The 14,419-nt window shown below is 46.0% G+C and overlaps 1 protein-coding gene across 1 annotated transcript in view; it reads right to left on the minus strand.

The window, feature by feature from the left end:
- ARHGAP35 (Rho GTPase activating protein 35) overlaps positions 1–14,419 on the minus strand; it is a 160,580-nt gene that overhangs the window by 22,530 nt on the left and 123,631 nt on the right. Inside the window, exon 4 of the mRNA XM_036746981.1 lies at positions 371–448. Within this exon, the coding sequence (XP_036602876.1) occupies positions 371–448 (78 nt within the window). The remainder of the gene's footprint in view (positions 1–370; positions 449–14,419) is intronic.

The following is a 14,419-nucleotide window of genomic DNA, read 5'->3' on the forward strand; positions in this document are numbered from 1 at the left end:
CATCACCGTTCCTCCATTACCATCAGACAGGCATGACGTGCCTGGTGAAAAAAGGCTTGTCTGGGTCTGTGGGTCCAAGCCAGAGTCCTTGAGGATATACACCAAGTAGGCAACACACTTTTGGGTCACAGGTTCCTCCTGGAGGCACATCACCTCTGTTGCCTCCTTGGTTCAGGAGCTAGAGCGTACTCCACCCCATGGAGGACTTCACCATTGTCTCGATAGGAAGGTCTGGGTCAGGGGGTGCTCCAGCCCGGGGAGGGGGATGCGAGGCTTGGGCCAGCCCTTGGCCACTAGACCCTGCACTTATGCTCCCGCCCCCAGCTAGGCTGTCTTTAGCTTTACGTTGCTTTGAATCAATAAACCTTACCTTGATCAAACTGTCTCTGAAGGCTCTCCATCTCAGATTTATTTCCGCTCACTCTGTAGATGCCTTCAGTACTCAACCCTGAGGGAAGAAGGTCAATCAATTACTTTGGCATTCCAGCAGCTTGGTGCAGCCTAAAGAGTAGTACATGAGGAGTTGGCAGATCAGGGTTGCATTACTCTGAGCATGGGCAAATACCGGCTTCTGCCTCAGTTTCCTCCTCTGTAAAATAGGGATGATTCTTGCACTAACTACTTCACGTTGCTGTTGTGGGGAAAGGACCTTGTAAACCTCCAGGCACTAACTAGAGAGATGTGAGCTACTGCAGAGATTTAAAAACTGGTTCAAGTCACAGGGAAAACCATAGGAGGAAATTCAAATTCACATGGTGTCATTTTGTGGTTCCTGCTTGAATGGCTAAATCAACCTTCTATGTCCTTTGAGAGGCTGAATCATCCAGCTGATGAACATACTCCCACACCCCTTTCTCCTGCAAGCCGCTAATGCACAAGACCATCTAATGTTCCTGCCACTGCCCAGAGAAAAGCTCAGCTGCTGCTGGGAGGCTCAGACCCTGAAGTCAATCTACAGTCTCCAAGAGACAAGTGTCTCATTTTAGTGATCACTTTTAATCACTGCAAAGCCTGCATTAGCAAGATAAAAGCAACTAGCTTGCTTACTCTGGGGCACTGTGCCCCCTCCCCCAACCAGACTGATGGCAGGTGGGATCTCAAGCACAGGCCACTTGTAGACCACAGCAGAAGTCATCAATTGCTTGGCTTAAAAGCTTTTAATTGCTCATGGGACAGGCCTAGTTTCAGAGATTGGTTTCACCCCAGAGAAAACAGGGTTAATGGACCAGCCTAGAGGGACAGCATAAGACACTGGGCCTGACTACAAAGGATCTGGCCTGCACTGGGTGAGCAATGAATGCTCAGTATTTTAAACCCAAATGCTATCAGCCAGCTCTCACATGATCTGGGTTCTTCATTTAGTTCACTATGTAACACATCTAATGGCTACAGGTCTGGCCTCCTCCAAGACAAATGGCCTGAGCATAACTCTGAGGCTCTGATGAACAATGGCCATGGTTTTCCTCTGCCCCTTTTACACCAGCCCATGTGAGGTTCCCAGTCTGTGTGCCGCTTCACAGAGTATCTAAGCTCTGTGAAGGCTCAGCACAAGTACCACATCATGCATGAGATGCCGCCCCACCCCCATATCTTCCCAATTACTTTTTATGTTATTTTAAAAATTTACTTATCTGCATTCATGCTGCGCTCCATACCCACAGCCCCATCTCTGAGTGTAAACCCTCAGAGGGCAGTGACAAATGGGCCTGGGTTTGAATTCAGGCTCTGCTAGTACCTCCTGGTGAAGAGACCCATGGCACTTAAACCCCTTGCCCCTGATTGGCCTCCATGAAATGAGAAGGCTGATTACCAAGGTCCCAATCAGTAGGTCAGGTTGGCCTTCTTAGTGCTCAGAGTTCCACCTCCAAAATCCTTAAAATGGTTTCCCCTTGCCTCCCAAATGACGTCCAAAGAGCTACAAAGGACCTCAAGTAACATGGAATTCAAGACCTCAGTACTAGGGTGCTTTGCCATGGTGCCTATGAACGAGGTGGGGTAACTCAGGCGTTCCCCATCCCTGAAGGCAGCTATTCTGATGCCGAATACAGATCAATGACAGGATGGAGCTGTGACCTAGCAGGGCAGAGAATCCCAGTGAAGAGATACCCTGCTTGGCTTCAGGGCCCTAGGACTGAGCCTACTGACATCTGCTGCAGATTCATGGAGCTATTTTCCACATTTACTACTTCATTGTGAGCTACTTCCTCCATCTGATCCTGTTCCTCTATGGCAGTTATGGATCAGTCTGGTGACAATCACGTCTGACAACAGATACAACCCATCGCTGGGCTCCCAAAAGAGAGCTTAGTAGTAGGACCTGCCAGAGCTTACAATCTGAGGAGTAACCTACAAGCTCCTGGGAACACCTCTACATCAGAAGGAGCCAATGGAGGACCTCTGTGCAGCCATTTTCTTCAACAAGGAATACTCCATGGCATTTACCATGCCGGAATGCTAGTACAAATAAAATGTTAAGGATGGATCCACTACAAGTCATTAAAGAAGCTAAATATAGTCAGGGCACATCCACAATCAGTAACTTTGTGGGACGGGCACTGTGGAAAGCAACTACCCCACATTCAATTCATTTTAACAAACATACAAGAAGTGTGACCATCATATCCAAGGTCCTGTGGGTTAGCAATGGGGTTCGAAGACAGATGACAGAGACCCTGTAACCTGATGGAGAAGAAAAGGAGGTTGGGGGGAAGAAAACAAGTACACAAATACCCATGAGATATGGAGGAAAGAGAGATAAATGAAAAGTTGAGGTTCGGAAAATGTGCTCTGTGAAAAATGAGACATCTAGGGCAGAGGGAGTCCTGAGTACAATGGTGTCAGGAGGAACATCACTAAATGGATATTGGGGCGGCGTATCTACTTGGGGCAGGAGGATGGAGATGGCAGGAGCAGCTGGGGCTTCCAAAGGATTCAGAGCCAAAGACCTCATTCAAAATTCCAGTTCTACCATTCACTAACCACCTTTGTGACCATAGGCAAAGTACCTGAGTCTCTGGGCCTCAGTTTCCTCATCTGTAAAATGAAAGACTTGGACTAGATGATCTTTCTAGCTCTAAAATTCTGGGTTCTTGCACCTTCCTTCCCTCACTGCAGAGACAGTAGATATGGCTGTGGAATACTTCATCCACTACTAGACACAGCTGAGGTGGTAGATAGTTTGGTTCATGTCTTTTTTCTTCTTTTCAATGAAATCTGTTGCAAGAGATGGCTTGATGGATGGAGGAAGGATGAGGGATGTATTTGGACATGGAGGCCATGGATGAATGATAGCGATGAAAAAGATTTAAAAAACCCTAATGCTTTTCCTAAATGCTGCTGTGCTCTGGCATCCCAAGGCTGCTTCCAGCTCCAGTCACCATCTCCCAAAGCTTTTGACCCCAAACTCCCTTTGCCCTGAATCTCTTCAACTCAATGGCCTAAGGCAAAGACAGCATGTCAAACTAGAGGCCTTCTGAACAGTCAAGTTCAAGTACCTTGGTGTTTTAAGGCTAAGGCGGGAATTTCTCAGAGGCTTCTGCAAATGCTCCTCAGTCAGTCTCATGACAACACTTGCTATCAAGTGAAGGAAAATCCAGAATTTCCTTGCAATTTTAAAATAAACACCACCCCCCCCATTATATCTAAGAACAAACTGGGAACGAGCTGTCAATAAATTATCAGAGGTGTGGTCCTGCCACAATCTCACCAGTCCTGTGATTAAAATTGCTGGAGCACATGAGAATCTAAGTCCCACTTTACAGAACTGATGAATCAGCAACAAAGTATTTCCTTGTAATCTATACTTCTGTTTATTTTATGAAACCCTATTGCCATTTATGATGGCAACTCAGACCATGCTGCCTAACACCAAAGCGTAATTTAGGCAAAGCTATCATTTGCTTGGCCCACACTATTGTTACAACCACTAATTACATGTCAATTAAGAAACCAAAAACCTCTGTGCAGGTGGCAAAGTTGAACAGAGTTGAGATCAAGATGATGACCCAGGGAACACAGACAGCCTTAGGCAAGCACAAATCATCCATTCCACTCAGTCCTGGATCAGAGACAGATAATGGGCATTAGATCCCAGAGGGAGCTGCAGCAAAAGCATTGAGGCACCAGGGGCCCTGCAATCTATGTGATAGGAGACTCTGGGCAAAAGCCCTTTGTGCAATTCATTCGTCTAATACAGAGACAAACTGAACAACCTAACAGGGATCTTGGGAACGAAGCATTACTGGAATGTGAGCGGTGTGGAGCAGGTCTAGGAGAGACCTCAGAGTACAGTGTCACAGATGAAAAGTCACGCAGCCCAAACAATTCTTGTTTCAGATGGAGACTGTGAAGTGGAAAGAGCACTGGCCTGGGAGCCAAAGAACCTGGGTCCACATTTTACTACCATATAACCCTGAGGGGGCCACTTACCCTCTGAGTTGGAGGTGGTTGGACCTAAGCTCAGAAATGTCACACACTCCAGTCGGGGCTCAAACCAGACGAATAGGAGGGGATCAAATGTCCTGGTGCCCTCAATACAAACTCTGACAATTCCTTTCCTCCCACTCATCTGTAACTTCCTTTTGTCTTCTGGCTCTAACAGGAGAATATCTAGCTGTTTTCCCAACAGTGTGTCCAAGGTCTTTAAGATCATTAAAACACCTACAGTTAAGTCCATGTGTAGAGGCCACAGTTTAAACACTGGTGATGTAGCACCCTCTGTCCCTTGCCACCACTGTCACTGTGGAAGTGGAAGAAAGCTCCAAAGGCCTTAAGGCCATGCTTTATGTTCTCATTCATGGGCTGCTGTGTCCATGGGACCCACCAGCCCCCAGCCATCCACTACTGAGCCCCTCTTTTCTTAGCTATGTAGGACCTTTGGATATCAGACTGGTATATTGCTAGAATGGTACTTGAAGCCTTTGCAGCATAGCATAATTTGCTCAAATTGACTCTGGTAGCACAGCCTTTGAACACATGGCCACTTCCATGCTCTGAGGAAGCAAAGCATAGGAGTTTGCAGGGGGAAAATAATTTAGTGAGAAATCTTCTTGGGGAGGCTGAGAACAGTCAGCTCCTGCTTTGGTGCACCAAACTGCCATAGATTTTCTGAGATGCACATATAAATCTCAAAAGGAAGGTGCAGGCAGATGGATAATTCAATACACAATGGGAGGAAGGCTATGTAGATTACAGGGTTCAAATTCCACCCAGGATTGATGATGTACAGAGTCAGGCTTCCTCTTATGGTTCTATTAGTATCAGGGCCTAGTCTCAGAGAAGGTTTATCACTGAGAGCTCTATCCACAAATCAGCGCATTCTCCTTGGCAAAGCCCAAATGACTCTTCTGCTTTCTATACTTGGATAATAAAATGCTCAGCAGTTTCTTCTCATTCTCTCTCTCTCTCTCTCTCTCTCTCTCTCTCTCTCTCTCTCTCTCTCTCACACCCACACCCACCCCCCCCCCACCCTCCCCCCCACCACTGAAGTTTTACACTGTGAAACAATTTTTATGGACTTATCTCTGGGGTTTGGAAAGTGGTAATATATAATGTAGGGATTCTTAATTGTGTGTGTGTGTGTGTGTGTGTGCGCGCGCGCGCGCACGCGAGCGTGCCCTGGATCCCTCTGGCAGTCAGGGGAAGACTATTTACCCCTTTAAAATTTTTTTAAAAAAATTCATCACTGAATGAAATGCTAAATATTAGAGACATAATTCTCCCCCCTCCCCCATACCCTGGAAATCATTCCATAGACCCTTTGGTGGGAGCAGGGTAAAGAATGCTGGACAGGGAGTTTAAAAAAAAAAATTTAGTCTTGAGGCCTGCCAATGAGTCACTTTTGTCTGAGCCTCAGTTTCTTCACTTATAAAACGAGGAAGCTACATTTCAATGATCTCCTGTAGTCTATGCTCTCAAGTCTGATTTTTACAGTCTGTCTTATCTTCTAAGGTCCATCCCAGCTCAGAGATTCTTTATTCCATGTTTAAGGGCCCTTTTAGGTCAGACATACTTTGCCTTGTTTCTTTCAATTTAATAATGTGACAATGACTAAATTCCTACTATGTGTAACCCAAAACATTCTGCCTTGGCCAGCACTCCCCTACTACAGTATCGTCTTTCCCCATCTAAGCATGAGGACTATCGATCTCACCTTTGAAAAATCATAGGATCATGGATTTAGAGACGGAAGGGACCTCGGAACCCACTGACAGCAGCTCTGGGGGGGTAGGGGCTATTATTATCCCCTTTTTACTGATGAGGAAACAGAAGCTAGGTGACTTGTCCAAGGTCACACAGCCAGTAGGCATCTGAGGTTGGATTTAAACCTAGCTCTTCCTGAATCCACAGCCAACACTCCATCCACTGTGTGACCTAGCTGCCTGTAGGAGTTACCCTACATCCTCACTCTATACAAAAGGGAACTGAGGCCCAGAGAGGACCGATTAACTGAAGATCAAACAGCTAGCAGAGATGAGGCAGGATGTGACCCCATGTCCAGACCCTAAATTTGATGTTCCTTCCACTATGCCATGTGGCACCGTTAAGTTGACAAGCATTTATTAAGCATCTACTAGGTGCCAGGTATTTAGCCTTTAAGTGCTGGAGGTTAAAAGAAAGTAAAGCCATGATCCCTAACCTCAAGAAGCACACAGTCCAAGAGGAGCTTGGGGAAGGATTCCTGCAGAAGCTGGGGTCTACCAGGGAAGCCAGAAGGCAAAGCTGGGTGCGAGAGGGAGGGGAGGTGGGGAGAGGTCCCACTACAGGGATGTGACCTGGGCACCTCTGCAAAATGGAAGCCCCAGGAGGAATTAGTCAAGGGGAGAAGGGAGTGGGTCTCACTGAGGAGTATTCCAGGTTGGGAAAGCCCCAAGAGACATCAGATGTTCCAGGGCCAGGGGATCCCAGGTGGTAAGGGAAGTTGCAGGATGAGACAATAGCAGGGGTACGATTCTGAAGTCTAGAAAAAGCCAGGAAGCTGGTGTACCCCTCGGCAAAATGGAAGCTCTGGAGGGAACTCAACAGTGGGGGAAGGGGCTGGGTCTTATGTAACTGGGAAATAATTACCAAAATAAATAAAGATACAATAAAACACAGAGAATGTGACATTTTGAAGCTTAGTCCATATGCAGCCTCCAGGGATCCTTATTTACAGTTTAGTGGCCCCTGTATCTACTGAGTGTGATACTCCCAGCCTCATGCCTGGCAGAGAACAAACGAGGAAGCGGCCAGCCTGTGAAGGGCTTTCAATGCCAAAGAGAGGCAACAAGGAGCCCTGGGCATCGATCTGAGGAGGCAGAAGGAGCAATGTGGCCAGACCTTCACCACAAAAAGATCACTTCAGCAGCTGAGGGGAAGATGGACTGGAGTGAGGCCAGGAGACCAAGCAGAAGGCTCCTGCAACAGCCTACATCAGAGGTGATGAGGGCTGTGCGAGAACAGCAGATCTGAGGGAGGAGAGGAGACATGTATGAAGGATGTCATGAAAGCAACAAGACTTGGAGATAGATCGGAGACGTGGGGTATGAGGAGAAGATGTCATGGAGGTGGTGAGCTGAGTGACTGTTCTCAACAATAACAGGAAGTTGGAAAGAAAGATAGCGAGTTCTGGCTAAGCTGGAGATGCCTCTGAGACATCCAACTGGAGATTTCCCAAAGTCAGAAGAAAGATCAGGGCTAGAGTGGAGTGTGAAGGAGAGTGGCGAGCAGTGAATCTGGACCAGAGGACCTGAGATCCCCCTCACTGTGAAATCAGACAAGTCACATAGTTTAGAAATGCTCATAGTGGAGGCAGCACAGAAATCCCTAGGTCTGAGCCCTGCCTCTGACACCCACACTGGTGTCCTTGAGGACCTGCAATCTCTTTCTCTGCAAAATGGTAATCCTAATTACCAAGGGAGGGGTCCAGAGGGGCTGCTGCCTGTGGGTTTGCTGATGTTCTCTGTCATGAAAGGGTTCAGTGAAGGAAGCTGGATAATACAGAGAAATGGTGCTGATGAGAGAAAAAAACCACAAAGCATTGACAAGGCTTGAAAAAATGACTAATATCTGTACTAACTACTTCTACATTGGGTGTGAAATTTAAATGAGGTGATGTATGTAAAGTATTTTGCAAACACTGAAGTGTGTATAAGTGTTATATAAATGCCAGTTGGGCCCTATAGGATGATACTTAGGACCCTAGTTTATTCATCTATAAAATGAGGGGTTTCCACCAGAAATATCCAAGGTCCTTCCCAGCTCTAAATTCATCAAATATTTATCAAAGCACCTACCCTGTGCAAAAGCCCTATTCGGTACTAGAAACACAAAATGATGAGCTGCCAACCCTAATGACCTCTTCTCCCTCCTCCTCCTTTGACCCCTCTGCAGCCTCTGTCCTTGTCAATTCCCTTGTCTTCTCCTGGATATGCTCATCTAAGTTTTCTGATACTCTCCTCTCTCCTGGCCCTTCTTCCCCAGTCTCCTTTGCTGGATCTTCATCCAGCTTGTGCCTGCTGCACATGGGTGTCCCCCAAGGCTGTCCTGGGCCCTCTTCTCTTCTCCCTCTGTTTCACCTGGGGATCTGATCGGTTCCCATGGTGGATTTAATCATCATTTCTAGGCACATGACTCTTAGATCTCTTTATGTAGCATTAGTTTCTCTCTTGACTCCAGTCACATCTCACACTAGATGTGCTGTAGACAGCCTTAACTCAACAAGTTCAAAACCAAACTCATTCTCTTTTCCCCTCCCCAAACCGTTTTCTCTTCCCACCTTTCTGTTACTGCTGAGGGCACCACCTCACTCCCTCTCATATCCAATCAGTTGACATGTCCTGTCAATTCTCCCTTCCTTATCTCCTCTCCTGGACTACTGCAATGGCCTGCTGGTTGTTTCTCACCTCCAGTCTCTCTCCATTCTAGTCTGTCCTCTACTCAGGTGTGACCACGTCTCTTCCTACCCTATTCCATAAAGTCCTGTGGCTCCCTCCTCCCTTGAGGACCATATAGAACATCCTCTCTTTGGCTCACAGAGCTCTTTTTAACATGGCTCATTACTACCTTTTGCATCTTTGTAGACTGCCCTTCCACATATTCTATGATCCTGTGATACCAGCTTCCTGGCTGGTCCTTATGCTAGATAACCCATCTCCCAACTTGGAGCATTTACACTGTCTTTCTCCCAGGCCTGGAATTCTCTCTCTTCTCATCTCTTGGCTTTCTTTAAACCTCAGCTAAAATCCATGTCTGCAAGAGGCCTTTCCCAGGCCCCCTTACTGCTAGTGCCTTTCCCCTGTCATTATTTCTAATTTGTCCTCTATATCTTTTAATTGTCCACAGTTGTTTGCAGGGTTATCATTCTTTTGCTCAGATGTTACTTCTCATTTCAACAAATGCTTAATTACATGTCATAGTACATGCAACGTACTAGACCCTTAATTTTTTTTTTAAAATCTCCTGGGATGTCTGCCAGTAGCTCTGGGGGGAATCCAGTACTAGACAGGGATTTCTGACTAGTCTTTGGGATCATAATGCCATCACATTGTGGAGCATGAGCCCATTAAACAGGAAGGAAACCCTCAGGGAATTAGGGTCTGGAACTCAGCTGTGAGTGTTCTCCCTCTTTGCACTTGGGGCTTTTAAAAAATTAAGCTCTTCTTTTGCATAGATGGAGAAAAGCAGTAAAATGTGGTCCAGTGGGAAAGAGCACTGCACTTGGAACAGGAGGACCCAAACACTGTGTGGATGAAGGGGAGTCAGTTTGCCTGATGGGTCTGTGTTTCTGGAAGGTCAGAGGAGGGCACTGAGGGATGGTAAAGGCCTTTTCAACTTTAGCTTTGTGCACTAAGAGCCACATGGGCCAAGGGCACAACAGTGAAATCATGAACCCATCGCAAAGGCAGGCTCTTCAGCTCCTATGGAGAAAGCATGCTTTCCCAGGAGCTCAAGGGTGATGGCCAGTCAGTGCAAGGCTGCCCCCTTCTTATGTGACCTCTTTGAAGGAAGGTGATTCTGAAGGCCAGAGGGGCTTAATCTGAGCTTACTGGTGTGAAGAGGGCAGGTGCAGCACAGAGCTGGTCAGGGCTAACAGAGCCAATCACGGATTTTTGGCTCCTACTTGAGTGATTGGTTCTGGAGGGAGGCTAAGCAAGGCCTACTTTCCCCTGCCTGCTGCAAAGCTGGCAGACTGCCAGAGCATGCTGTGCCAGTCAGGCTATCAGGTCCAGAGGACATCCGCTAGTTAATGCAGAGTCACAAGCTAGATGAACTCAGCTTATCTGGGATGGGGGAGGGCTTGGGGACTGCTGCATTCAGCCTTTCTGGCAAGAAGGAATCTTTGGAATGCATGTAAGTGATCTGAAGTTAACTTACAAACAGGAAGAAAAAAAGAAAGTGTGAAGGGGGGGGGGGGCTGGGAAGGGTGTTAAAAAGGATAGAAAATGGAGTGAGACAAGAGAAATCCCTCTCCCCAATTACACCACATGTACATTTGTGCTTTATATCACAGCCCTTTATCATAAACCAAAAACAACACCAAGATGGCAATTGCTTTTATCAGTCTTGCTGGCATATTCCAACTATAACTGCACCTATTAAACTGTTACGGTAATAGATGAGAGAACACACTAAAATTAGCTGCTTTTTAAGAAAGTCTAAATTATGGAGATTTACAGTAGGACTATAGGGAAATAAATAACCAAATTTAGTAGTTAAAGCCATGTGAAACCCAGGTGACAAATTCACATCCAGCACAGGGCTGTGACCCCTCTGAAATGGCATTATGGCACGACTTCCACAGATGGGCTCTGATCAAATGCTGGGCCTATGTGGTCCCTGTAGGTTCGCTCGTCTGTGTCTGCCCCCACCCCCACCCCAGGCACCACAATCTCAAAGGCAGTGTTTCTTAACAAGAGAGAAGAGGCTCCAGTGCCATGGCCAGAGCACTAGAATCGGGAGGGGCAAACTGTGACTCTAGCTCCTTTCTGCTCTTCTGGTCACTGTCCCTGTGACTTGGGGCAAGCCTCTTACCCTTCCTTTACTCTCAGGTCCTGTGGCCTAAAATTGAATTGTTTGTGTGTGTTCACGATGGGATCTGGCATTAAACACGTCCAGTGCACATGGACTCTTTTCACAGAAAACGTTTGTGATGTAAAAGCCACTAGGGGGCCCCACAGCACAAAGAGTACCAGGCCTGGAGACAGAAGACCTGAGTTCAAAGATGACCTTATGACCCTGGGGCAAGTCACTTTGCCTATCTGCCTCGGTTTCCCCAACTGTAAAATGGGAATAATAAGAGCTCACACCTCCCCGGGTGGTGGTGAGGATCAAAAATAACAAACGCAGAATGCCCCATGTCATGCCTACCACACAGCAGACACTTACTGGCTTACTCCCTTCTGCACTTGTCTGCAAAATGAAGTCAGTGTCATCATGAGCTGGTGACAGAGACCAGACCAGAATGAATCACAAGATGTCAGAGCACTCAGGCAATTAGCCACCCTCCTCATTCTACAGAAAAGTGAGATCCTGAAGGGTTTGCAAACGTGGTCCTGCTCACACAGCTAAGGAAGGGTGGAGCTGGGATCCGAGTCTCCCCCGCCACCCAAGAGCGCTCCAAAGGTTCACGTGCCAAGATCCACCAAGCTCTTTCCTGAGCCGAGAGAGATGAGGCTTCTCTCTGCTCTCTGCTCCACCGTGCTCGTAGGTGCAGACGGCAGAGCTCTGAGGAGAGGACAGTGGGCATTGCTGAGCCTCGAGGGACAGCTCCCAGAGAGACTTTCCATCCATCCAGACTCCTTGGAGCAAACAAACGGCGATTTCTGTCCTGTTACTCATAACATGAATTCAACACCACCTCCTTCACTCAAAGGGGATGCTGGAGACTTAGCCAGTTAAGGATCAATGGATCTTTAAAGACCAAGGACTTCCCAAATAAGCTGCTCTTGCCATGACTACAATGGACATTGGCCTCCAGGAAACCAGGCCAAGGGGGAGCTGGCCCTGAGTGGGGGAGGGTTTGGGGGAGGGAGATGGGGGGAGGGAGAGAGAGAGAGAGAGAGAGAGAGAGAGAGACAGAAAGGGTAGGGGCATTAGAGTAGAAACCAAAGAAATTTTTTTAGTGTTCTACCAAATTGTGAAGAATTATCAGGAGAGGGAAGGTAAGAGGGGTGGAAAGAAGATAAGAAAGGAAATAAATAAATGGCAGTAGGAAAGGCCTGATTCTATAAACAACTCACCATTTGACCTTAAGGAAGTCCCTTCCCTTTCTGGCCATTAGTTTCATTGTGAGGTTGAACCTATTCTGCTTCCAACATGCTTCTTCTTCTGATTTATTTTTTCCTCATACTATGTCACATCCCCCCCAAAGCACCACAGAGTCATTTTCAGTTCAATTGACCTTTCACTTCAATTGCCTGGCACCTCCCTCCAAGTAGTTGCCAAATTCTGCCCTTCTTCCTCCAGTCTCTCTCCCGTGGACACCATTCTGCATCAGGTCATTAGCTCTGCACTAGACTTTCTAACCAGACATCCTTCCAATCACAGCTCAATCCATTCCTGCTGGGTTGTTCCCCATGACATTTTTCTCATGTAATGCAATGACCACATTACACCATTCTCAAAAAACTTCTGTTTTCTGTGGTCTTCCAGCTCTTTTTCATTTTCAGAAGAACAGGGTAACATGTGATACATTTTTAGAGGTTTTACTAACACCTTACACCAGTCATTTCCTCAATATACATTCTTCTCCCTAGTGAATTCTCCTCTGGAACAAAGAAAAAGAGCCCAGTAAAACCAATCAAAACAATAGTGGCAACTGTCAATGCAATGTGGGAAGGAAAAGGGGGGATAAATGTATAAAGCACTTACAATATGCCAAGCATTGTGCGCAAAAATGTAAGAGCAAAAAGATAGTTCCTGCCAGCAAAGGGTTTATATTCTAATGGGGAAGATAATACACAAAAGGAGCTGGTTTTAAAGTCTTAAGAAGCCAGGAACGCCACCAGGAAGGGAATGTGGGCTGCCCTGGGTCCCTCCACAAGCCCTAGGAGGAACTCTCCTATGGAAAAAGCTGACAGGCTTTAAAAGGGATATTCCAGGTTGAGAAGGCTGCAGGGATTAAGTGGATATTCCAAGTCAAGGAAGCCTGAGTTGCTGAAGGAAGTTTAAGGATTATACAGTGGCAGGGGCACAGTTTTGAAGTCCAGAGGTCAGGAACAGGCCTGGTAAGCCTGAGCTGAGTTGCATTTTACTGCTATTTTCATCTGTTGTAGTCATGGATATAGACACTATTGTAGTCATGGATATAGTTTTCTAATGTTTCTCTGACTTCTTCATATCTATAATATATATACTAGTATTCATATTTGTAGGGCTTTTTGTTGTTCAGTTATTTTCAGTTGCATCTGTCTCTTCGTGACCCCATTTGGGGTTTTCTTGGTAAAGATACTGGAATGGTTTGCTATTTCCTTCTCCAGCTCACTTTACAGATGAGGAAACTGAGATAAATATGGCTTGCCCAGGGTCACACAGTTTCTGGGGTCAGATGTGAACTGAGAAAGATGAATCTTCCTGATGCCCACTGTATCATCTAGCTACTAATTTACATATTATATAATTTATATTCATTTACTTTTATCTATTTCTCATATATATATATATATTTCTTACAGCACGATAGTCTTCTATTACATTCAAAGAGCACAATTTGTTCAGCTACTTTCCAACTGATGGATATGTCCTCATCATAAAAGGTGCATCATGAGTATTTTGGTGTCCATGGAGATGTGCTGTCTGTGCCCTCCTTTGAGGTATATGCCCACAAGTGGGATCCACGTGACCAAGGACCTGTGGGGTCACTTTCCTCACAGTTTCCAAGCTGATTTCTACCATGGATGAAGAGATGTTCAATTCTTATCATCAGCATTAAGTATGCCAGATTTCCATTTTACCTACTTCTAGTTTTGTCCATCTGATGGGAGGGTGAGAGGGTCTGAGATCTCAGGGTTGTTTTAATGTGCATTTTCCTCATTACTAGTGATTTGGAACACTTCCCATAAGGCTGCTGTTATTCTTCTTTTGAAAAAAATTTTTCTACATCATTTGACTTTTTATCCATTGGGGAATACATCCCAATTTTCTTGACTTGTGTTTTGTCCCTGTATATCTTGGACACCAATAAATGCGTTCTGGCCTTTATAAATGTGCGATGAAAAGATTGTCTTTTCCCCCATTGAGCAATTTCTTATTGTTATGTTACCCTAATTTTATTCATCCAATATTCAGATGGGTTGGCTTTCTCACTGATCTGAAGGCTTCCTGTGATACAGCTTGTGACTCTCCATGTTACATGTTTCTTAACCATCTTAACAAGGCTGGGGGAATACTGGTATTAAACATATGGATCTTTATTTCAAAAGAAAGCTTGGGGTCATTAAAG

This window comes from Trichosurus vulpecula, chromosome 2, assembly GCF_011100635.1.
Source record: "Trichosurus vulpecula isolate mTriVul1 chromosome 2, mTriVul1.pri, whole genome shotgun sequence".
Classification (NCBI taxonomy): domain Eukaryota; kingdom Metazoa; phylum Chordata; class Mammalia; order Diprotodontia; family Phalangeridae; genus Trichosurus; species Trichosurus vulpecula.